The sequence below is a fragment of the Salvelinus alpinus genome, chromosome 10, assembly GCF_045679555.1.
Source record: "Salvelinus alpinus chromosome 10, SLU_Salpinus.1, whole genome shotgun sequence".
NCBI classification, from domain to species: domain Eukaryota; kingdom Metazoa; phylum Chordata; class Actinopteri; order Salmoniformes; family Salmonidae; genus Salvelinus; species Salvelinus alpinus.
The window spans coordinates 68,207,548-68,230,979 of record NC_092095.1 but is presented as its reverse complement, the minus strand read 5'-3'; the positions used below and the strand labels follow the sequence as shown (position 1 = coordinate 68,230,979).

Genomic DNA, 23,432 nt, shown 5'->3' with positions numbered 1-23,432 from the left:
AAGTGTCTGTGTGGTACCTGAGGAAGGCCAGCAGAGTTATCCGTGTATGAGTGATTAAGTGTCTGTGTGGTACCTGAGGAAGGCCAGCAGAGTTATCCGTGTCTGAGTGATTAAGTGTCTGTGTGGTACCTGAGGAAGGCCAGCAGAGTTATCCGTGTCTGAGTGATTAAGTGTCTGTGTGGTACCTGAGGAAGGCCAGCAGAGTTATCTGTGTATGAGTGATTAAGTGTCTGTGTGGTACCTGAGGAAGGCCAGCAGAGTTATCCGTGTATGAGTGATTAAGTGTCTGTGTGGTACCTGAGGAAGGCCAGCAGAGTTATCCGTGTCTGAGTGATTAAGTGTCTGTGTGGTACCTGAGGAAGGCCAGCAGAGTTATCCGTGTATGAGTGATTAAGTGTCTGTGTGGTACCTGAGGAAGGCCAGCAGAGTTATCCGTGTCTGAGTGATTAAGTGTCTGTGTGGTACCTGAGGAAGGCCAGCAGAGTTATCCGTGTATGAGTGATTAAGTGTCTGTGTGGTACCTGAGGAAGGCCAGCAGAGTTATCCGTGTCTGAGTGATTAAGTGTCTGTGTGGTACCTGAGGAAGGCCAGCAGAGTTATCCGTGTATGAGTGATTAAGTGTCTGTGTGGTACCTGAGGAAGGCCAGCAGAGTTATCCGTGTCTGAGTGATTAAGTGTCTGTGTGGTACCTGAGGAAGGCCAGCAGAGTTATCCGTGTCTGAGTGATTAAGTGTCTGTGTGGTACCTGAGGAAGGCCAGCAGAGTTATCCGTGTATGAGTGATTAAGTGTCTGTGTGGTACCTGAGGAAGGCCAGCAGAGTTATCCGTGTATGAGTGATTAAGTGTCTGTGTGGTACCTGAGGAAGGCCAGCAGAGTTATCCGTGTATGAGTGATTAAGTGTCTGTGTGGTACCTGAGGAAGGCCGGCAGAGTTATCCGTGTATGAGTGATTAAGTGTCTGTGTGGTACCTGAGGAAGGCCAGCAGAGTTATCCGTGTATGAGTGATTAAGTGTCTGTGTGGTACCTGAGGAAGGCCGGCAGAGTTATCCGTGTATGAGTGATCTGTGTGTCTGTGTGGTACCTGAGGAAGGCCGGCAGAGTTATCCGTGTATGAGTGATTAAGTGTCTGTGTGGTACCTGAGGAAGGCCGGCAGAGTTATCGTTGTATGAGTGATTAAGTGTCTGTGTGGTACCTGAGGAAGGCCAGCAGAGTTATCCGTGTATGAGTGATTAAGTGTCTGTGTGGTACCTGAGGAAGGCCAGCAGAGTTATCCGTGTCTGAGTGATTAAGTGTCTGTGTGGTACCTGAGGAAGGCCAGCAGAGTTATCCGTGTATGAGTGATTAAGTGTCTGTGTGGTACCTGAGGAAGGCCAGCAGAGTTATCCGTGTCTGAGTGATTAAGTGTCTGTGTGGTACCTGAGGAAGGCCAGCATAGTTATCCGTGTATGAGTGATTAAGTGTCTGTGTGGTACCTGAGGAAGGCCAGCAGAGTTATCCGTGTCTGAGTGATTAAGTGTCTGTGTGGTACCTGAGGAAGGCCAGCAGAGTTATCCGTGTATGAGTGATTAAGTGTCTGTGTGGTACCTGAGGAAGGCCAGCAGAGTTATCCGTGTATGAGTGATTAAGTGTCTGTGTGGTACCTGAGGAAGGCCAGCAGAGTTATCCGTGTATGAGTGATTAAGTGTCTGTGTGGTACCTGAGGAAGGCCAGCAGCACTGTGCTCCGGTGGAGCAGCTGCTGCACGCGCTCAGTAAGGTTGCAGGGCAGCGATTGGTTGGTGCTCACACCAGGAAGTGTCTGTCCACTCAAGTGACGCAGCATGTCGTAGATGGTCCGTGTGTCTTTACCATGACTCATAAGGTAGGAGTTCCTCCACTCACTAGAGCTGGAGTCTACTGTCTGGACCCTACATACCACCCTGGAAGAGATAGATAGAGAGGACAGAGGAGAGAGAGAGAGGAGATAGAGGAGAGAGAGAGGGGGAGGGAGAAAGAGAGAGGGTGAACGAGAGAGAGAGGGAAAGAGAGAGAGAGAGCGTGGTAGAGAGATGAGGTTTACCTTCTGAGAGAGCGTGGTAGAGAGATGGGGTTTACCTTCTGAGAGAGCGTGGTAGAGAGATGAGGTTTACCTTCTGAGAGAGCGTGGTAGAGAGATGAGGTTTACCTTCTGAGAGAGCGTGGTAGAGAGATGAGGTTTACCTTCTGAGAGAGCGTGGTAGAGAGATGAGGTTTACCTTCTGAGAGAGTGTGGTAGAGAGATGAGGTTTACCTTCTGAGAGAGCGTGGTAGAGAGATGAGGTTTACCTTCTGAGAGAGTGTGGTAGAGAGATGAGGTTTACCTTCTGAGAGGGCGTGGTAGAGAGATGAGGTTTACCTTCTGAGAGAGTGTGGTAGAGAGATGAGGTTTACCTTCTGAGAGAGTGTGGTAGAGAGATGAGGTTTACCTTCTGAGAGAGTGTGGTAGAGAGATGAGGTTTACCTTCTGAGAGAGTGTGGTAGAGAGATGAGGTTTACCTTCTGAGAGAGTGTGGTAGAGAGATGAGGTTTACCTTCTGAGAGAGTGTGGTAGAGAGATGAGGTTTACCTTCTGAGAGAGCGTGGTAGAGAGATGAGGTTTACCTTCTGAGAGAGCGTGGTAGAGAGATGAGGTTTACCTTCTGAGAGAGCGTGGTAGAGAGATGAGGTTTACCTTCTGAGAGAGTGTGGTAGAGAGATGAGGTTTACCTTCTGAGAGAGCGTGGTAGAGAGATGAGGTTTACCTTCTGAGAGAGTGTGGTAGAGAGATGAGGTTTACCTTCTGAGAGGGCGTGGTAGAGAGATGAGGTTTACCTTCTGAGAGAGCGTGGTAGAGAGATGAGGTTTACCTTCTGAGAGAGTGTGGTAGAGAGATGGGGTTTACCTTCTGAGAGAGTGTGGTAGAGAGATGGGGTTTACCTTCTGAGAGAGCGTGGTAGAGAGATGAGGTTTACCTTCTGAGAGAGTGTGGTAGAGAGATGAGGTTTACCTTCTGAGAGAGTGTGGTAGAGAGATGGGGTTTACCTTCTGAGAGAGCGTGGTAGAGAGATGAGGTTTACCTTCTGAGAGAGTGTGGTAGAGAGATGAGGTTTACCTTCTGAGAGAGTGTGGTAGAGAGATGAGGTTTACCTTCTGAGAGAGTGTGGTAGAGAGATGAGGTTTACCTTCTGAGAGAGCGTGGTAGAGAGATGGGGTTTACCTTCTGAGAGAGTGTGGTAGAGAGATGAGGTTTACCTTCTGAGAGAGTGTGGTAGAGAGATGGGGTTTACCTTCTGAGAGAGTGTGGTAGAGAGATGAGGTTTACCTTCTGAGAGAGCGTGGTAGAGAGATGAGGTTTACCTTCTGAGAGAGTGTGGTAGAGAGATGAGGTTTACCTTCTGAGAGAGTGTGGTAGAGAGATGAGGTTTACCTTCTGAGAGAGCGTGGTAGAGAGATGAGGTTTACCTTCTGAGAGAGTGTGGTAGAGAGATGAGGTTTACCTTCTGAGAGAGTGTGGTAGAGAGATGAGGTTTACCTTCTGAGAGAGCGTGGTAGAGAGATGAGGTTTACCTTCTGAGAGAGTGTGGTAGAGAGATGAGGTTTATCTTCTGAGAGAGTGTGGTAGAGAGATGAGGTTTACCTTCTGAGAGAGTGTGGTAGAGAGATGAGGTTTACCTTCTGAGAGAGTGTGGTAGAGAGATGAGGTTTATCTTCTGAGAGAGTGTGGTAGAGAGATGAGGTTTACCTTCTGAGAGAGTGTGGTAGAGAGATGAGGTTTACCTTCTGAGAGAGTGTGGTAGAGAGATGAGGTTTACCTTCTGAGAGAGCGTGGTAGAGAGATGAGGTTTACCTTCTGAGAGAGTGTGGTAGAGAGATGAGGTTTATCTTCTGAGAGAGTGTGGTAGAGAGATGAGGTTTACCTTCTGAGAGAGTGTGGTAGAGAGATGAGGTTTACCTTCTGAGAGAGTGTGGTAGAGAGATGGGGTTTGGTCCACGGGGCCAGCCAAACTGACTGAACCACTTCTGTACGGCCTGCAATCAATCAACCAAACAACCAATCAACCAAACAACCAATCAACCAATCACATTTAGCGATACAGCGTTTGTTCTACCTGCAGTTGTCCCAGAGTGATTCACCAGTTGTTACCTGCAGGATGCTGTGGTAGTACAACCCCTCCTCTGAGTCCTGCCCTGGAAACACTGGTATCCCCTGCTGCTGGTCAGACACACCATCCGTCTCTCTCTCTGTCTCCTTCTGGGACCAGTCCTCCTTCCCTCTAGGCCCTGGACCAGCACTCCCAGTCCTACTCCTGCTGTCTCCAGAGTCTGAGGACAATATGTTTGATTCAGCTTGGAATGGGCACTTTGGGGTTATTATTTGGGATTGTGGTAGTGGTACCTTTGTACACCCCAGTACTTCAGTGTACTCCACATATATATTTGACCAGGTGTAGTTGTAGAGGTGTGTCTCACCAGAGATGGAGTGATTACTGGTGGAGGAGAGGAAAGCGGAGGTGGAGGAGGAGGAAGTGTTGTGAGAGAGAGGGCTGGGGGAGTAGCATGGCTGAAGCACCGCCTTCCCTGTCATCTGAGAGGGCCCTGATTCGCCGCTGCAGCCGCTCAGACAACCTGAGTGACAGCCACATGGACCAGTTAGGGTGGGGGATGGAAGAACACAGATACTTAGATTAGTAGACAGTCATCCTCAGTATGAGTGTATGAATGCTGTACAGTGTGCAGTGTGTTGTGGGTACAGAACAGGACGTACCACTCTTGAGGACTATCTGCTGCTCAGAGCGATGCAAAGCCAGGTAGGGCCACACTGTCAACAAACTGTTATCTGCTGTAGCACAGACCTCCACCCTGAACCTGAAGAGACAGACAGATAGGAGAGGAGAGACAGAGACAGACAGATAGGAGAGGAGAGACAGAGACAGACAGATAGGAGAGGAGAGACAGAGACAGACAGATAGGAGAGGAGAGACAGAGACAGACAGATAGGAGAGGAGAGGAGAGACAGACAGATAGGAGAGGAGAGACAGAGACAGACAGATGGGAGAGGAGAGACAGAGACAGACAGATAGGAGAGGAGAGACAGAGACAGACAGATGGGAGAGGAGAGAAATGAATCCATCATTTACAAATCTGGACTAAGACAGGAGAGACAGAGGAGGAGAGAGAGAGAGAAAATAAGCCATCACTGGATGAAGCTAGAGAAAATTATAAGAGAGAGAGAGAGAGAGACAGAGAGACAGAGAGACAGAGAGACAGCGACAGAGAGACAGAGAGACAGCGACAGAGAGACAGAGAGACAGAGACACAGAGACAGAAACAGAGAGACAGAGACAGAGAGAGAGAGAGAGAGAGAGAGACAGAGACAGAGACAGAGACAGAGACAGAGACAGAGACAGAGACAGAGAGACAGAGAGACAGAGAGACAGAGAGACAGCGACAGAGAGACAGAGACACAGAGACACAGAGACACAGAGACAGAGACAGAGAGACAGAGACAGAGAGAGAGACAGAGACAGAGACAGAGACAGAGACAGAGAAAGAGAAAGAGACAGAGACAGAGACAGAGAGACAGACAGAGAGAAAGAAACTGAGAGAAAGAAACTGAGAGAAAGATCTAGAGTGCAAAAGAGAGAGAGATAATGAACAGTATGTGTGGCTGACTGGGACGAGGTTTCCTAAGTATCCGTACCTGTTGTTGAGGTGGTCCAGGAATGTGATGTGTGAGTTGAGGCCCAGGGGCTGAGGGGAGCAGAAGGTCACTGTGCAGGTGATGGGGGTCTGGGGCTCTGTGTGGGTCTGGGGCTGGGTCTGGGGAGGGACGGTGCCGTTGTGGGGCAGGCTGACTGAGAGGGGCTTCACCCGACTGCCATCCTTCAGAACCATCTCCTCCACCTCCACACGCAGACAGGAACCACTGGGGTCAGAGGGCAAAGGTCACAGAGGTCAGAATGCGACTGTATTACACTATATGGGATAGTACTATATGACTCTATAATTACTCTAGAACGACTCTATAATGGGACTCTATAATGGAACTCTATTCTGCATTATTACTGTATGGAAATGCAGATCTGTAAAACTTGTCTGTTTATTTGGAGCTGTAATACTGCTGGATCAGGTTAGAAATACACAGGCTGCCTATCAGAGCATAGAGATCATCAGGTATTACTGTACTACAGTCAACAGTCAGTTAGTGGGTGGAAGCCCACTATGACAGGCAGGTGAATGGGTGGTACAGACCTGGGGTACCCGGTAGGGAGCAGGAAGAGGGTGGTGGTGGAGGGTGTGTCCAGAGGGACAGGGGTGAGGAGGACTCGAGGGGGGAGGAAGGTGATGCTGGGGGGGTGAGGGGTGGCGCTGAGAGACAGCACCCTGTAGGGGTGAGGGACTCCCCCCTCCTGCCCCTCCTCAGACAGAAACAGAGGGAGGGACACCTCGATCGGACCTGCTGTCACTGGAAGAAAGAGTGAAGATGCAGAACGAAACACATCAAAAACACACTTACAGAAGCACCATTAAATCATTCAGTAGCAGCAGCATCTAAACACAACACTTTAGAGGTCGGAAAACCTCAATCCGAGCGGCGCAGCGGTCTAAGACACTGCATCTCAGTGCTAGAGGCGTCACTACAGACCCCGGTTCGATTACAGGCTGTATCACAACCGGCCGTGATTGGGAGTCACATAGGGCGGCGCACAATTCTCCCAGAGTCGTCCGGGTTTGGCCGGTGTAGGCCGTCATTGTAAATAATAATTTACTCTTAACTGACTTGCCTCGTTAAAATAAATAAAAAACAATGAACTTTGGAGTGTTGTTATTATATTAACTGTCCACCAAAAGTGAGCTCTGAGGGTGAGGTGAGAGAGGGGTTAACCTGGTGTGACTCTCTCAGGACAGAGGGAGACAGTGACAGACACACACTGCAGTGGCTCCAGGGTCCCAGCGGTAGGACAGATAGTGAACAGCCCCTCACTGCTGCTGGTGCTACTGCCCCCTCCTGGTGTTACTGCAGCGCTGCAGTCAGTCCTCCAGCTCACCCTCTTGTCAGACACGTTCCTCAGCTCTACGGTCTGGAGACAACAGAGGAGAGGAGCTTCCAGCTGGTTGTAGCTCAGCCCAACAACACACAAACTGCCTCTCGGTTGGGAATATCAAGCTCTTTCTCTCTGCCAGCCATGAGAAACATCTGCCATTCAGAATCTACCTGCTTTAGTAGTTGGTGGAGTGGTGAGGTGACAGTAGCTACCTGAGTTTGTGAGGTAGTAGTAACTGAGCTAAAGGGCTCCAGATCAAACTGGAGACTTGATGGGGACATCTCCAGCGGGGCTCGCAGGGCTGAGGGACACACAGGGACAGAATATCTTAAGAGCTAATTACACAGCTCCTAAACCACTCTTATCTTCAACCTATTGTCTTATCACAGCTCCTAAACCACTCTTATCTTCAACCTATTGTCTTATCACAGCTCCTAAACCACTCTTATCTTCAACCTATTGTCTTATCACAGCTCCTAAACCACTCTTATCTTCAACCTATTGTCTTATCACAGCTCCTAAACCACTCTTATCTTCAACCTATTGTCTTATCACAGCACCTAAACCACTCTTACCTTCAACCTATTGTCTTATCTCAGCTCCTAAACCACTCTTATCTTCAACCTATTGTCTTATCACAGCTCCTAAACCACTCTTATTTTCAACCTATTGTCTTATCACAGCTCCTAAACCACTCTTATCTTCAACCTATTGTCTTATCACAGCTCCTAAACCACTCTTATTTTCAACCTATTGTCTTATCACAGCTCCTAAACCACTCTTATCTTCAACCTATTGTCTTAGCTCCTAAACCACACTAAACTTCAACCTATTGTCTTAGCTCCTAAACCACTCTTATCATAAACCTATTGTCTTAGCTCCTAAACCACTCTTATCATAAACCTATTGTCTTATCACAGCTCCTAAACCACTCTTATCTTCAACCTATTGTCTTATCACAGCTCCTAAACCACTCTTATCATAAACCTATTGTCTTATCACAGCTCCTAAACCACTCTTATTTTCAACCTATTGTCTTATCACAGCTCCTAAACCACTCTTATCATAAACCTATTGTCTTATCACAGCTCCTAAACCACTCTTATCTTCAACCTATTGTCTTATCACAGAGCCTTATGGAATGCTGAGTGTGTAGAGTCTTTACTGTCTAGTATACTGCAGGGACAGAAACAACATAGCACATTGGGAGGTCATATGGAGTCTTACAAGTATTGTAAACAACGTTGTGTGTGGATACAGTGGGAACATGTAGGTCTGAGCAAGTGTGATGTCATTGATGTTTGTGGAAATGTATGTAAATGTTAAGTTGTTTATGTTTGTTGTTTAAATAAAATGTGTGTAAATTAAAATAAAATAAAATATATACGTATATATCTTAAGTATACTGCAGGGACAGAACAGCTCAGTCCATCTGTTCAGGCCAATGGTTCAGGCAGGCTACTGACACTTTCTGACCCGTATCTCCACTCCTCTTACCTGTGGCCTGCACCCTGCGTGATAGCGTCTCCATGGCGATGGGCAGCGGGCGCGGGGTGACGATGTGTTGGTCCCTGGAAGAGGAGGACTTGGGGACGGAGCTGGGAGGGGCGGGGGAGGAGGAAGAGGAGGAGGGAGGCATGCCCACACCGTTGACCGTCACAGGCAGGTTGAAGTCATACGCTGCCACCTGCAGGACAAACACAGGAACTACCGACTGAGAGATGGGATGGGGTTTGGGTCAGTTCAGTTTGGTGTAATGGTGAGGTTAGGATCATGAGTATGGTGGGGAGAGATTATCCTTGATGTCTCTGTGTTCAGGGAAAACATGTCTATTATAAACACAGATGTAGGTGGAGTACTGTGGAAGGTGGTTGATAAACACAGATGTAGGTGGAGTACTGTGTTGGTGATTAATAAACACAGATGTAGGTGGAGTACTGTGTTGGTGATTAATAAACACAGATGTAGGTGGAGTACTGTGTTGGTGATTAATAAACACAGATGTAGGTGGAGTACTGTGGAAGGTGATTAATAAACACAGATGTAGGTGGAGTACTGTGGAAGGTGATTAATAAACACAGATGTAGGTGGAGTACTGTGTTGGTGATTAATAAACACAGATGTAGGTGGAGTACTGTGGAATGTGATTAATAAACACAGATGTAGGTGGAGTACTGTGGAAGGTGATTAATAAACACAGATGTAGGTGGAGTACTGTGGAAGGTGATTAATAAACACAGATGTAGGTGGAGTACTGTGGAAGGTGATTAATAAACACAGATGTAGGTGGAGTACTGTGGAAGGTGATTAATAAACACAGATGTAGGTGGAGTACTGTGGAAGGTGATTAATAAACACAGATGTAGGTGGAGTACTGTGGAAGGTGATTAATAAACACAGATGTAGGTGGAGTACTGTGTTGGTGATTAATAAACACAGATGTAGGTGGAGTACTGTGTTGGTGATTAATAAACACAGATGTAGGTGGAGTACTGTGTTGGTGATTAATAAACACAGATGTAGGTGGAGTACTGTGGAAGGTGATTAATAAACACAGATGTAGGTGGAGTACTGTGGAAGGTGATTAATAAACACAGATGTAGGTGGAGTACTGTGGAAGGTGATTAATAAACACAGATGTAGGTGGAGTACTGTGGAAGGTGATTAATAGGTGAAAATTAGTATAGATGAGGGATAATGAAAACAGAGGGAGGACGGAGCCCTTACTTGTTTAGGGGAGAACACCAGGCAACACTGGGCAGTCTGCTGCCCCTGTAAATCCATCATAAACACGTCTGGCTCCTGGCTCGTACCTGTAACACACCAACACCTGGCTCTCAATACTAGGCCTCCAGTTTTGTCACGAATACTACCGAAGGTGGCTCCCCTTCCCGTTCGGGTGGCGCTCGGCGGTCGTCGTCGCCGGTCTACTAGCTGCCACCGATCCCTTTTTCCTTTTCGTTTATGTCTGTCTAATTGTTTTCACCTGTTCCTTGTTGGGGTTTTGGGAGGTGTACTATTTAGTTTCGTTTCGCCCGCTAGTGTTTGTGCGGGCTTATTGGTTGTCATTGTACGTCGGAGGTGGATTATTGATTTTGGGTTTTCGATGTCCAGTTTATTTAACAGTGGTCTTTGGGTTGTGTTTGCGCCTGTGTTTTGGCGTCACCCCTTTTGTACCTGTTCCTGTTGACTGTGGACATTAAAGCGTTTGTTCCCGTGAAACTTCTACTCTCTGCGCCTGACTCTACACCCATCATTCTCCTGAAGTTACAAGTTTAGTAATCCATACATCTAAATTGAACTAGGCTGACAGTTTGTGACAGTCTATCTTCTCAGAGCATTTCAGTCACAGTCAATGAATCTATCAATCAATCAATCAAATATATACCTGCAGAGTGTGGAGGGAGGTGGATGGTGAAGTCAGTGTGTTCTGACAGGTCAAACTGGACCCGGGCCAGGGCAGAGGAACGGTTCCTCAGGGAGAACGGAACGCCACGACTGGAACCAGAATACACCCCGTGGAACAGGAAGGATTTCTGAGAGGAGGAGGAGGATAACTAAGATGAAGAGATGTTTCTGAGAGGAGGAGGAGGATAACTAAGATGAAGAGATGTTTCTGAGAGGAGGAGGAGGATAACTAAGATGGAGAGATGTTTCTGAGAGGAGGAGGAGGATAACTAAGATGAAGAGATGTTTCTGAGAGGAGGAGGAGGAGGATAACTAAGATGAAGAGATGTTTCTGAGAGGAGGAGGAGGATAACTAAGATGGAGAGATGTTTCTGAGAGGAGGAGGAGGAGGATAACTAAGATGGAGAGATGTTTCTGAGAGGAGGAGGAGGAGGAGGATAACTAAGATGGAGAGATGTTTCTGAGAGGAGGAGGAGGAGGAGGATAACTAAGATGGAGAGATGTTTCTGAGAGGAGGAGGAGGATAACTAAGATGGAGAGATGTTTCTGAGAGGAGGAGGAGGATAACTAAGATGGAGAGATGTTTCTGAGAGGAGGAGGAGGAGGATAACTAAGATGGAGAGATGTTTCTGAGAGGAGGAGGAGGATAACTAAGATGGAGAGATGTTTCTGAGAGGAGGAGGAGGAGGATAACTAAGATGAAGAGATGTTTCTGAGAGGAGGAGGAGGATAACTAAGATGAAGAGATGTTTCTGAGAGGAGGAGGAGGATAACTAAGATGGAGAGATGTTTCTGAGAGGAGGAGGAGGATAACTAAGATGGAGAGATGTTTCTGAGAGGAGGAGGAGGAGGATAACTAAGATGAAGAGATGTTTCTGAGAGGAGGAGGAGGATAACTAAGATGAAGAGATGTTTCTGAGAGGAGGAGGAGGATAACTAAGATGGAGAGATGTTTCTGAGAGGAGGAGGAGGAGGATAACTAAGATGAAGAGATGTTTCTGAGAGGAGGAGGAGGAGGATAACTAAGATGAAGAGATGTTTCTGAGAGGAGGAGGAGGAGGATAACTAAGATGAAGAGATGTTTCTGAGAGGAGGAGGAGGAGGATAACTAAGATGAAGAGATGTTTCTGAGAGGAGGAGGAGGATAACTAAGATGGAGAGATGTTTCTGAGAGGAGGAGGAGGATAACTAAGATGAAGAGATGTTTCTGAGAGGAGGAGGAGGATAACTAAGATGAAGAGATGTTTCTGAGAGGAGGAGGAGGATAACTAAGATGGAGAGATGTTTCTGAGAGGAGGAGGAGGAGGAGGATAACTAAGATGAAGAGATGTTTCTGAGAGGAGGAGGAGGATAACTAAGATGGAGAGATGTTTCTGAGAGGAGGAGGAGGATAACTAAGATGAAGAGATGTTTCTGAGAGGAGGAGGAGGATAACTAAGATGAAGAGATGTTTCTGAGAGGAGGAGGAGGATAACTAAGATGGAGAGATGTTTCTGAGAGGAGGAGGAGGATAACTAAGATGGAGAGATGTTTCTGAGAGGAGGAGGAGGATAACTAAGATGGAGAGATGTTTCTGAGAGGAGGAGGAGGAGGATAACTAAGATGGAGAGATGTTTCTGAGAGGAGGAGGAGGATAACTAAGATGGAGAAATGTTTCTGAGAGGAGGAGGAGGATAACTAAGATGGAGAGATGTTTCTGAGAGGAGGAGGAGGATAACTAAGATGGAGAGATGTTTCTGAGAGGAGGAGGAGGATAACTAAGATGGAGAGATGTTTCTGAGAGGAGGAGGAGGAGGATAACTAAGATGAAGAGATGTTTCTGAGAGGAGGAGGAGGATAACTAAGATGAAGATATGTTTCTGAGAGGAGGAGGAGGATAACTAAGATGAAGAGATGTTTCTGAGAGGAGGAGGAGGATAACTAAGATGAAGAGATGTTTCTGAGAGGAGGAGGAGGAGGATAACTAAGATGGAGAGATGTTTCTGAGAGGAGGAGGAGGAGGATAACTAAGATGGAGAGATGTTTCTGAGAGGAGGAGGAGGATAACTAAGATGGAGAGATGTTTCTGAGAGGAGGAGGAGGATAACTAAGATGAAGAGATGTTTCTGAGAGGAGGAGGAGGATAACTAAGATGAAGAGATGTTTCTGAGAGGAGGAGGAGGATAACTAAGATGAAGAGATGTTTCTGAGAGGAGGAGGAGGATAACTAAGATGGAGAGATGTTTCTGAGAGGAGGAGGAGGATAACTAAGATGAAGAGATGTTTCTGAGAGGAGGAGGAGGATAACTAAGATGGAGAGATGTTTCTGAGAGGAGGAGGAGGATAACTAAGATGAAGAGATGTTTCTGAGAGGAGGAGGAGGAGGATAACTAAGATGAAGAGATGTTTCTGAGAGGAGGAGGAGGAGGATAACTAAGATGGAGAGATGTTTCTGAGAGGAGGAGGAGGATAACTAAGATGGAGAGATGTTTCTGAGAGGAGGAGGAGGAGGATAACTAAGATGGAGAGATGTTTCTGAGAGGAGGAGGAGGAGGATAACTAAGATGGAGAGATGTTTCTGAGAGGAGGAGGAGGATAACTAAGATGGAGAGATGTTTCTGAGAGGAGGAGGAGGAGGATAACTAAGATGGAGAGATGTTTCTGAGAGGAGGAGGAGGAGGATAACTAAGATGAAGAGATGTTTCTGAGAGGAGGAGGAGGATAACTAAGATGAAGAGATGTTTCTGAGAGGAGGAGGAGGATAACTAAGATGAAGAGATGTTTCTGAGAGGAGGAGGAGGATAACTAAGATGGAGAGATGTTTCTGAGAGGAGGAGGAGGATAACTAAGATGGAGAGATGTTTCTGAGAGGAGGAGGAGGATAACTAAGATGAAGAGATGTTTCTGAGAGGAGGAGGAGGAGGATAACTAAGATGGAGAGATGTTTCTGAGAGGAGGAGGAGGATAACTAAGATGGAGAGATGTTTCTGAGAGGAGGAGGAGGATAACTAAGATGGAGAGATGTTTCTGAGAGGAGGAGGAGGATAACTAAGATGGAGAGATGTTTCTGAGAGGAGGAGGAGGAGGATAACTAAGATGAAGAGATGTTTCTGAGAGGAGGAGGAGGATAACTAAGATGGAGAGATGTTTCTGAGAGGAGGAGGAGGAGGATAACTAAGATGGAGAGATGTTTCTGAGAGGAGGAGGAGGAGGATAACTAAGATGAAGAGATGTTTCTGAGAGGAAGAGGAGGATAACTAAGATGAAGAGATGTTTCTGAGAGGAGGAGGAGGAGGATAACTAAGATGAAGAGATGTTTCTGAGAGGAGGAGGAGGATAACTAAGATGAAGAGATGTTTCTGAGAGGAGGAGGAGGAGGATAACTAAGATGAAGAGATGTTTCTGAGAGGAGGAGGAGGAGGATAACTAAGATGAAGAGATGTTTCTGAGAGGAGGAGGAGGATAACTAAGATGGAGAGATGTTTCTGAGAGGAGGAGGAGGAGGAGGATAACTAAGATGAAGAGATGTTTCTGAGAGGAGGAGGAGGATAACTAAGATGAAGAGATGTTTCTGAGAGGAGGAGGAGGATAACTAAGATGAAGAGATGTTTCTGAGAGGAGGAGGAGGATAACTAAGATGAAGAGATGTTTCTGAGAGGAGGAGGAGGATAACTAAGATGAAGAGATGTTTCTGAGAGGAGGAGGAGGATAACTAAGATGAAGATATGTTTCTGAGAGGAGGAGGAGGATAACTAAGATGAAGAGATGTTTCTGAGAGGAGGAGGAGGATAACTAAGATGGAGAGATGTTTCTGAGAGGAGGAGGAGGATAACTAAGATGGAGAGATGTTTCTGAGAGGAGGAGGAGGATAACTAAGATGAAGAGATGTTTCTGAGAGGAGGAGGAGGATAACTAAGATGAAGAGATGTTTCTGAGAGGAGGAGGAGGATAACTAAGATGAAGAGATGTTTCTGAGAGGAGGAGGAGGATAACTAAGATGGAGAGATGTTTCTGAGAGGAGGAGGAGGATAACTAAGATGAAGATATGTTTCTGAGAGGAGGAGGAGGATAACTAAGATGAAGAGATGTTTCTGAGAGGAGGAGGAGGATAACTAAGATGAAGAGATGTTTCTGAGAGGAGGAGGAGGATAACTAAGATGAAGAGATGTTTCTGAGAGGAGGAGGAGGAGGATAACTAAGATGGAGAGATGTTTCTGAGAGGAGGAGGAGGAGGAGGATAACTAAGATGGAGAGATGTTTCTGAGAGGAGGAGGAGGATAACTAAGATGAAGAGATGTTTCTGAGAGGAGGAGGAGGATAACTAAGATGGAGAGATGTTTCTGAGAGGAGGAGGAGGATAACTAAGATGAAGAGATGTTTCTGAGAGGAGGAGGAGGAGGATAACTAAGATGGAGAGATGTTTCTGAGAGGAGGAGGAGGATAACTAAGATGAAGAGATGTTTCTGAGAGGAGGAGGAGGATAACTAAGATGAAGAGATGTTTCTGAGAGGAGGAGGAGGATAACTAAGATGAAGAGATGTTTCTGAGAGGAGGAGGAGGATAACTAAGATGGAGAGATGTTTCTGAGAGGAGGAGGAGGAGGATAACTAAGATGAAGAGATGTTTCTGAGAGGAGGAGGAGGATAACTAAGATGGAGAGATGTTTCTGAGAGGAGGAGGAGGAGGATAACTAAGATGAAGAGATGTTTCTGAGAGGAGGAGGAGGATAACTAAGATGGAGAGATGTTTCTGAGAGGAGGAGGAGGATAACTAAGATGAAGAGATGTTTCTGAGAGGAGGAGGAGGATGACTAAGATGAAGAGATGTTTCTGAGAGGAGGAGGAGGATAACTAAGATGAAGAGATGTTTCTGAGAGGAGGAGGAGGATAACTAAGATGGAGAGATGTTTCTGAGAGGAGGAGGAGGATAACTAAGATGAAGAGATGTTTCTGAGAGGAGGAGGAGGATAACTAAGATGAAGAGATGTTTCTGAGAGGAGGAGGAGGATAACTAAGATGAAGAGATGTTTCTGAGAGGAGGAGGAGGATAACTAAGATGAAGAGATGTTTCTGAGAGGAGGAGGAGGATAACTAAGATGGAGAGATGTTTCTGAGAGGAGGAGGAGGAGGATAACTAAGATGAAGAGATGTTTCTGAGAGGAGGAGGAGGAGGATAACTAAGATGAAGATATGTTTCTGAGAGGAGGAGGAGGATAACTAAGATGGAGAGATGTTTCTGAGAGGAGGAGGAGGAGGATAACTAAGATGGAGAGATGTTTCTGAGAGGAGGAGGAGGATAACTAAGATGGAGAGATGTTTCTGAGAGGAGGAGGAGGAGGATAACTAAGATGGAGAGATGTTTCTGAGAGGAGGAGGAGGATAACTAAGATGGAGAGATGTTTCTGAGAGGAGGAGGAGGATAACTAAGATGGAGAGATGTTTCTGAGAGGAGGAGGAGGATAACTAAGATGGAGAGATGTTTCTGAGAGGAGGAGGAGGAGGATAACTAAGATGGAGAGATGTTTCTGAGAGGAGGAGGAGGAGGATAACTAAGATGGAGAGATGTTTCTGAGAGGAGGAGGAGGAGGATAACTAAGATGGAGAGATGTTTCTGAGAGGAGGAGGAGGAGGATAACTAAGATGGAGAGATGTTTCTGAGAGGAGGAGGAGGATAACTAAGATGAAGAGATGTTTCTGAGAGGAGGAGGAGGAGGATAACTAAGATGGAGAGATGTTTCTGAGAGGAGGAGGAGGATAACTAAGATGAAGAGATGTTTCTGAGAGGAGGAGGAGGATAACTAAGATGAAGATATGTTTCTGAGAGGAGGAGGAGGAGGATAACTAAGATGAAGAGATGTTTCTGAGAGGAGGAGGAGGAGGATAACTAAGATGAAGAGATGTTTCTGAGAGGAGGAGGAGGAGGATAACTAAGATGAAGAGATGTTTCTGAGAGGAGGAGGAGGATAACTAAGATGAAGATATGTTTCTGAGAGGAGGAGGAGGATAACTAAGATGAAGAGATGTTTCTGAGAGGAGGAGGAGGATAACTAAGATGGAGAGATGTTTCTGAGAGGAGGAGGAGGATAACTAAGATGAAGAGATGTTTCTGAGAGGAGGAGGAGGATAACTAAGATGGAGAGATGTTTCTGAGAGGAGGAGGAGGATAACTAAGATGAAGAGATGTTTCTGAGAGGAGGAGGAGGATAACTAAGATGGAGAGATGTTTCTGAGAGGAGGAGGAGGATAACTAAGATGAAGAGATGTTTCTGAGAGGAGGAGGAGGATAACTAAGATGGAGAGATGTTTCTGAGAGGAGGAGGAGGAGGATAACTAAGATGAAGAGATGTTTCTGAGAGGAGGAGGAGGATAACTAAGATGGAGAGATGTTTCTGAGAGGAGGAGGAGGAGGATAACTAAGATGGAGAGATGTTTCTGAGAGGAGGAGGAGGATAACTAAGATGGAGAGATGTTTCTGAGAGGAGGAGGAGGATAACTAAGATGGAGAGATGTTTCTGAGAGGAGGAATATTTAAGGAGTCTGAATATTTTACAGACTGAGTTGAATGTTTTGTTTTCTGACTGTGGCAAAAAAAAGAGCCTTCAGAAAATGAACAGCTCTGCTCTCTGAAAATGAACAGCTCTGCTCTCTGAAAATGAACAGCTCTGCTCTCTGAAGATGAACAGCTCTGCTCTCTGAAAATGAACAGCTCTGCTCTCTGAAAATGAACAGCTCTGCTCTCTGAAAATGAACAGCTCTGCTCTCTGAAAATGAACAGCTCAGCTCTGCTCTCTGAAAATGAACAGCTCTGCTCTCTGAAAATGAAAGAATGAAAAGGGAGAATCCAGTTAAAGGAGAGGGAGGGTCCAGTTGCATCCAGCTGTAAGCGTGGCCTGCCCTCTTCAAAGCCTGTGGCCCAGCAGCTCATTCTACAGAGCCCAGCTACGGGCTGAGACAGACACTCCAAAGGAAAACATGTCAATTCTGATTTTTTTTTAAAGAACTCCCCATTTCAAAAAGGATAAAGGACTACTCACACACAAAAAGTTGTCTATTTTTGTGTGTGAACCACCTGCTCATTTCAAGGCAGTGAACACCACCACATTCATCTTGTTCTGTTGGAAAACGTGTTTCCATTCATTTCAAAACAGGAAGCAGCAGACTTTGTTGTTATGATGAATTGGTATGGATTGTTTGTTTTCCACAACTCAGCAGAAAAGGAATAGACTGCTGTAGTGTGCTCTTGACAGAGCATATTCAGGACACGCTGTTCTGCTCTGCTGTTCTGTGTGTTTCGCACGCACGCACGCACGCACGCACGCGCACACACACACACACACACACACACACACAGGCAAGAAAAAGTATGTGAACACTTTGGAATTACCTGGATTTCTGAATAAATTGGTCATCAAATCAGATCTGATCTTCATCTAAGACACAACAATAGACAAACATAGTCTGCTTAAACTAATAACACACCAATTATTAGGCTAATGACTTCTCCAAAAGCTAATTGGAGTCAGGAGTCATCTAACCAGGAGTCCAATCAATGAGACAAGATTGGAGATGTTGGTTAGAGCTGCCTTGCCCTTTAAAAACACTCACAAAATGTGAGTTTGCTATTCACATGCCTCGGTGTGAACCATGCCTCGAACAAGAGAGATCTCAGAAGACCTAATTGTTGACTTGCACAAAGATGGAAAGTGTTCCAAAAGTATCTCTAAAAGCCTTGATGTTCATCAGTCCACAGTAAGACAAATTGTCTGTAAGTGGAGAAAGTTCAGCACTGTTGCTACTCTCCCCAGGAGTGGCTGTCCTGCAAAGATGGCTGCAACAGTACAGAGCAGAATGCTCAATGAGGTTAAGAAGAATCCTAGAGTGTCAGCTAAAGACTTACAGAAATCTCTGGAACATGCTAACATCTCTGTTGACGAGTCTACGATACGTTAAACACTAAACAAGAATGGTGGTCATGGGAGGACACCACGGAAGAAGCCACTGCTGTCAAAAAAACCATTGCTGCACATCTGAAGTTTGCAAAAGAGCACCTGGATGTTCCACAGCGCTTCTGGTTCTATTCACTCTTTTCCAGACATTATTATGAGCCAATCTACCCTCAGCCTCCACTGATATCGACATATGAACTCACCACGTTGATGTTTACCGGGGGGGGTCGACATATGAACTCACCACATTGATGTTTACCAGGGGGGTCGACATATGAACTCACCACGTTGATGTTTACCAGGGGGGTCGACATATGAACTCACCACATTGATGTTTACCAGGGGGGTCGACATATGAACTCACCACATTGATGTTTACCAGGGGGGTCGACATATGAACTCACCACGTTGATGTTTACCAGGGGGGTCGACATATGAACTCACCACATTGATGTTTACCAGGGGGGTCGACATATGAACTCACCACGTTGATGTTTACCGGGGGGGTCGACATATGAACTCACCACGTTGATGTTTACCGGGGGGGGTCGACATATGAACTCACCACGTTGATGTTTACCGGGGGGGGTCGACATATGAACTCACCACGTTGATGTTTACCGGGGGGGTCGACATATGAACTCACCACGTTGATTTTTACCGGGGGGGGTCGACATATGAACTCACCACATTGATGTCTACCGGGGGGGTCGACATATGAACTCACCACGTTGATGTTTACCGGGGGGGGTCGACATATGAACTCACCACATTGATGTTTACCAGGGGGGTCGACATATGAACTCACCACGTTGATGTTTACCGGGGGGGTCGACATATGAACTCACCACGTTGATGTTTACCGGGGGGGGTCGACATATGAACTCACCACATTGATGTTTACCGGGGGGGTCGACATATGAACTCACCACGTTGATGTTTACCGGGGGGGGTCGACATATGAACTCACCACATTGATGTTTACCAGGGGGGTCGACATATGAACTCACCACGTTGATGTTTACCGGGGGAGTCGACATATGAACTCACCACGTTGATGTTTACCGGGGGGGGTCGACATATGAACTCACCACATTGATGTTTACCAGGGGGGTCGACATATGAACTCACCACGTTGATGTTTACCGGGGGGGTCGACATATGAACTCACCACGTTGATGTTTACCAGGGGGGTCGACATATGAACTCACCACGTTGATGTTTACCGGGGGGGTCTACATATGAACTCACTACATTGATGTTTACCGGGGGGGGGGTCGACATATGAACTCACCACGTTGATGTTTACCAGGGGGGTCGACATATGAACTCACCACGTTGATGTTTACCGGGGGGGTCGACATATGAACTCACCACATTGATGTTTACCAGGGGGGTCGACATATGAACTCACCACGTTGATGTTTACCGGGGGGGTCGACATATGAACTCACCACGTTGATGTTTACCGGGGGGGGTCGACATATGAACTCACCACGTTGATGTCCACCGGGGGGGTCAACATATGAACTCACCACGTTGATGTTTACCGGGGGGGGTCGACATATGAACTCACCACGTTGATGTCCACCGGGGGGGTCTACATATGAACTCACCACGTTGATGTCCACCGGGGGGGTCAACATATGAACTCACCACGTTGATGTTTACCGGGGGGGGGTCGACATATGAACTCACCACATTGATGTTTACCAGGGGGGTCGACATATGAACTCACCACGTTGATGTCCACCGGGGGGGTCTACATATGAACTCACCACGTTGATGTTTACCAGGGGGGTCGACATATGAACTCACCACGTTGATGTCCACCGGGGGGGTCTACATATGAACTCACCACATTGATGTCCACAAGGGGGGGTCGACATATGAACTCACCACGTTGATGTCCACCGGGGGGGTCGACATATGAACTCACCACGTTGATGTCCACCGGGGGGCTCGACATATGAACTCACCACATTGATGTCCACCGGGGGGGTCGACATATGAACTCACCACATTGATGTCCACAAGGGGGGGCTCGACATATGAACTCACCACATTGATGTCCACAAGGGGGGGCTCGACATATGAACTCACCACATTGATGTCCACAAGGGGGGGCTCGACATATGAACTCACCACATTGATGTCCACAAGGGGGGGTCGACATATGAACTCACCACGTTGATGTCCACCGGGGGGCTCGACATATGAACTCACCACGTTGATGTCCACCGGGGGGCTCGACATATGAACTCACCACATTGATGTCCACAAGGGGGGGCTCGACATATGAACTCACCACATTGATGTCCACAAGGGGGGGCTCGACATATGAACTCACCACATTGATGTCCACAAGGGGGGGCTCGACATATGAACTCACCACATTGATGTCCTCAAGGGGGGGCTCGACATATGAACTCACCACATTGATGTCCACAAGGGGGGGTCGACATATGAACTCACCACGTTGATGTCCACCAGGGGGGGCTCGACCGACCCGCCCACTCTCAGCTCCAGAGATTTCATGTTCCTTAGAGCTATCTGCAACACACACACCTCGTTAGACAAGCTCATCCATCATGACTATCTAGGTTTCTGAAATAATGACAGGTAAGACTAGAGGTTATTTAGGTTTCTGAAATAATGACAGATAAGACTAGAGGTTATTTAGGTTTCTGAAATAATGACAGGTAAGACTAGAGGTTATTTAGGTTTCTGAAATAATGACAGGTAAGACTAGAGGTTATTTAGGTTTCTGAAATAATGACAGGTAAGACTAGAGGTTATTTAGGTTTCTGAAATAATGACAGGTAAGACTAGAGGTTATTTAGGTTTCTGAAATAATGACAGATAAGACTAAAAGTTATTTAGGTTTCTGAAATAATGACAGATAAGACTAGAGGTTATTTAGGTTTCTGAAATAATGACAGGTAAGACTAAAAGTTATTTAGGTTTCTGAAATAATGACAGATAAGACTAAAAGTTATTTAGGTTTCTGAAATAATGACAGATAAGACTAGAGGTTATTTAGGTTTCTGGAATAATGACAGGTAAGACTAAAAGTTATTTAGGTTTCTGAAATAATGACAGGTAAGACTAAAAGTTATTTAGGTTTCTGAAATAATGACAGATAAGACTAGAAGTTATTTAGGTTTCTGAAATAATGACAGGTAAGACTAAAAGTTATTTAGGTTTCTGAAATAATGACAGATAAGACTAGAGGTTATTTAGGTTTCTGGAATAATGACAGGTAAGACTAAAAGTTATTTAGGTTTCTGAAATAATGACAGGTAAGACTAAAAGTTATTTAGGTTTCTGAAATAATGACAGATAAGACTAGAAGTTATTTAGGTTTCTGAAATAATGACAGGTAAGACTAAAAGTTATTTAGGTTTCTGAAATAATGACAGGTAAGACTAGAGGTTATTTAGGTTTCTGAAATAATGACAGGTAAGACTAGAGGTTATTTAGGTTTCTGAAATAATGACAGGTAAGACTAGAAGTTATTTAGGTTTCTGAAATAATGACAGGTAAGACTAAAAGTTATTTAGGTTTCTGAAATAATGACAGATGAGACTAGAGGTTATTTAGGTTTCTGGAATAATGACAGGTAAGACTAGAAGTTATTTAGGTTTCTGAAATAATGACAGGTAAGACTAAAAGTTATTTAGGTTTCTGAAATAATGACAGATAAGACTAGAAGTTATTTAGGTTTCTGAAATAATGACAGGTAAGACTAAAAGTTATTTAGGTTTCTGAAATAATGACAGGTAAGACTAGAGGTTATTTAGGTTTCTGAAATAATGACAGGTAAGACTAGAGGTTATTTAGGTTTCTGGAATAATGACAGGTAAGACTAGAGGTTATTTAGGTTTCTGAAATAATGACAGGTAAGACTAGAGGTTATTTAGGTTTCTGAAATAATGACAGGTGAGACTAGAGGTTATTTAGGTTTCTGAAATAATGACAGGTAAGACAAGAGGTTATTTAGGTTTCTGAAATAATGACAGATGAGACTAGAGGTTATTTAGGTTTCTGAAATAATGACAGGTAAGACTAGAGGTTATTTAGGTTTCTGAAATAATGACAGGTGAGACTAGAGGTTATTTAGGTTTCTGAAATAATGACAGGTAAGACTAGAGGTTATTTAGGTTTCTGAAATAATGACAGGTAAGACTAGAAGTTATTTAGGTTTCTGAAATAATGACAGGTAAGACTAGAGGTTATTTAGGTTTCTGAAATAATGACAGGTAAGACTAGAGGTTATTTAGGTTTCTGAAATAATGACAGGTAAGACTAGAGGTTATTTAGGTTTCTGAAATAATGACAGGTAAGACTAGAGGTTATTTAGGTTTCTGAAATAATGACAGGTAAGACTAGAGGTTATTTAGGTTTCTGAAATAATGACAGGTAAGACTAGAGGTTATTTAGGTTTCTGAAATAATGACAGGTAAGACTAGAGGTTATTTAGGTTTCTGAAATAATGACAGGTAAGACTAGAGGTTATTTAGGTTTCTGAAATAATGACAGGTAAGACTAGAGGTTATTTAGGTTTCTGAAATAATGACAGGTAAGACTAGAGGTTATTTAGGTTTCTGAAATAATGACAGGTAAGACTAGAGGTTATTTAGGTTTCTGAAATAATGACAGGTAAGACTAGAGGTTATTTAGGTTTCTGAAATAATGACAGGTAAGACTAGAGGTTATTTAGGTTTCTGAAATAATGACAGGTAAGACTAGAGGTTATTTAGGTTTCTGAAATAATGACAGATGAGACTAGAGGTTATTTAGGTTTCTGAAATAATGACAGGTAAGACTAGAGGTTATTTAGGTTTCTGAAATAATGACAGGTAAGACTAGAGGTTATTTAGGTTTCTGAAATAATGACAGATGAGACTAGAGGTTATTTAGGTTTCTGAAATAATGACAGGTAAGACTAGAGGTTATTTAGGTTTCTGAAATAATGACAGGTAAGACTAGAGGTTATTTAGGTTTCTGAAATAATGACAGGTAAGACTAGAGGTTATTTAGGTTTCTGAAATAA

The 23,432-nt window shown here is 45.1% G+C and overlaps 1 protein-coding gene across 1 annotated transcript in view; it reads right to left on the bottom strand.

The window, feature by feature from the left end:
• Window positions 1-23,432, bottom strand: part of LOC139532736 (cilia- and flagella-associated protein 47-like) — an 87,741-nt gene that overhangs the window by 44,429 nt on the left and 19,880 nt on the right. The window contains exons 19-31 of the mRNA XM_071330701.1: window positions 20,852-20,929; window positions 10,433-10,580; window positions 9,772-9,857; window positions 8,542-8,731; window positions 7,257-7,345; window positions 6,906-7,080; window positions 6,251-6,464; window positions 5,700-5,924; window positions 4,764-4,864; window positions 4,469-4,624; window positions 4,143-4,321; window positions 3,951-4,027; window positions 1,699-1,920 (exon numbers count right to left, since the gene is read on the bottom strand). Coding sequence (XP_071186802.1) covers window positions 1,699-1,920; window positions 3,951-4,027; window positions 4,143-4,321; window positions 4,469-4,624; window positions 4,764-4,864; window positions 5,700-5,924; window positions 6,251-6,464; window positions 6,906-7,080; window positions 7,257-7,345; window positions 8,542-8,731; window positions 9,772-9,857; window positions 10,433-10,580; window positions 20,852-20,929 — 1,940 coding nt within the window. The remainder of the gene's footprint in view (window positions 1-1,698; window positions 1,921-3,950; window positions 4,028-4,142; window positions 4,322-4,468; window positions 4,625-4,763; window positions 4,865-5,699; window positions 5,925-6,250; window positions 6,465-6,905; window positions 7,081-7,256; window positions 7,346-8,541; window positions 8,732-9,771; window positions 9,858-10,432; window positions 10,581-20,851; window positions 20,930-23,432) is intronic.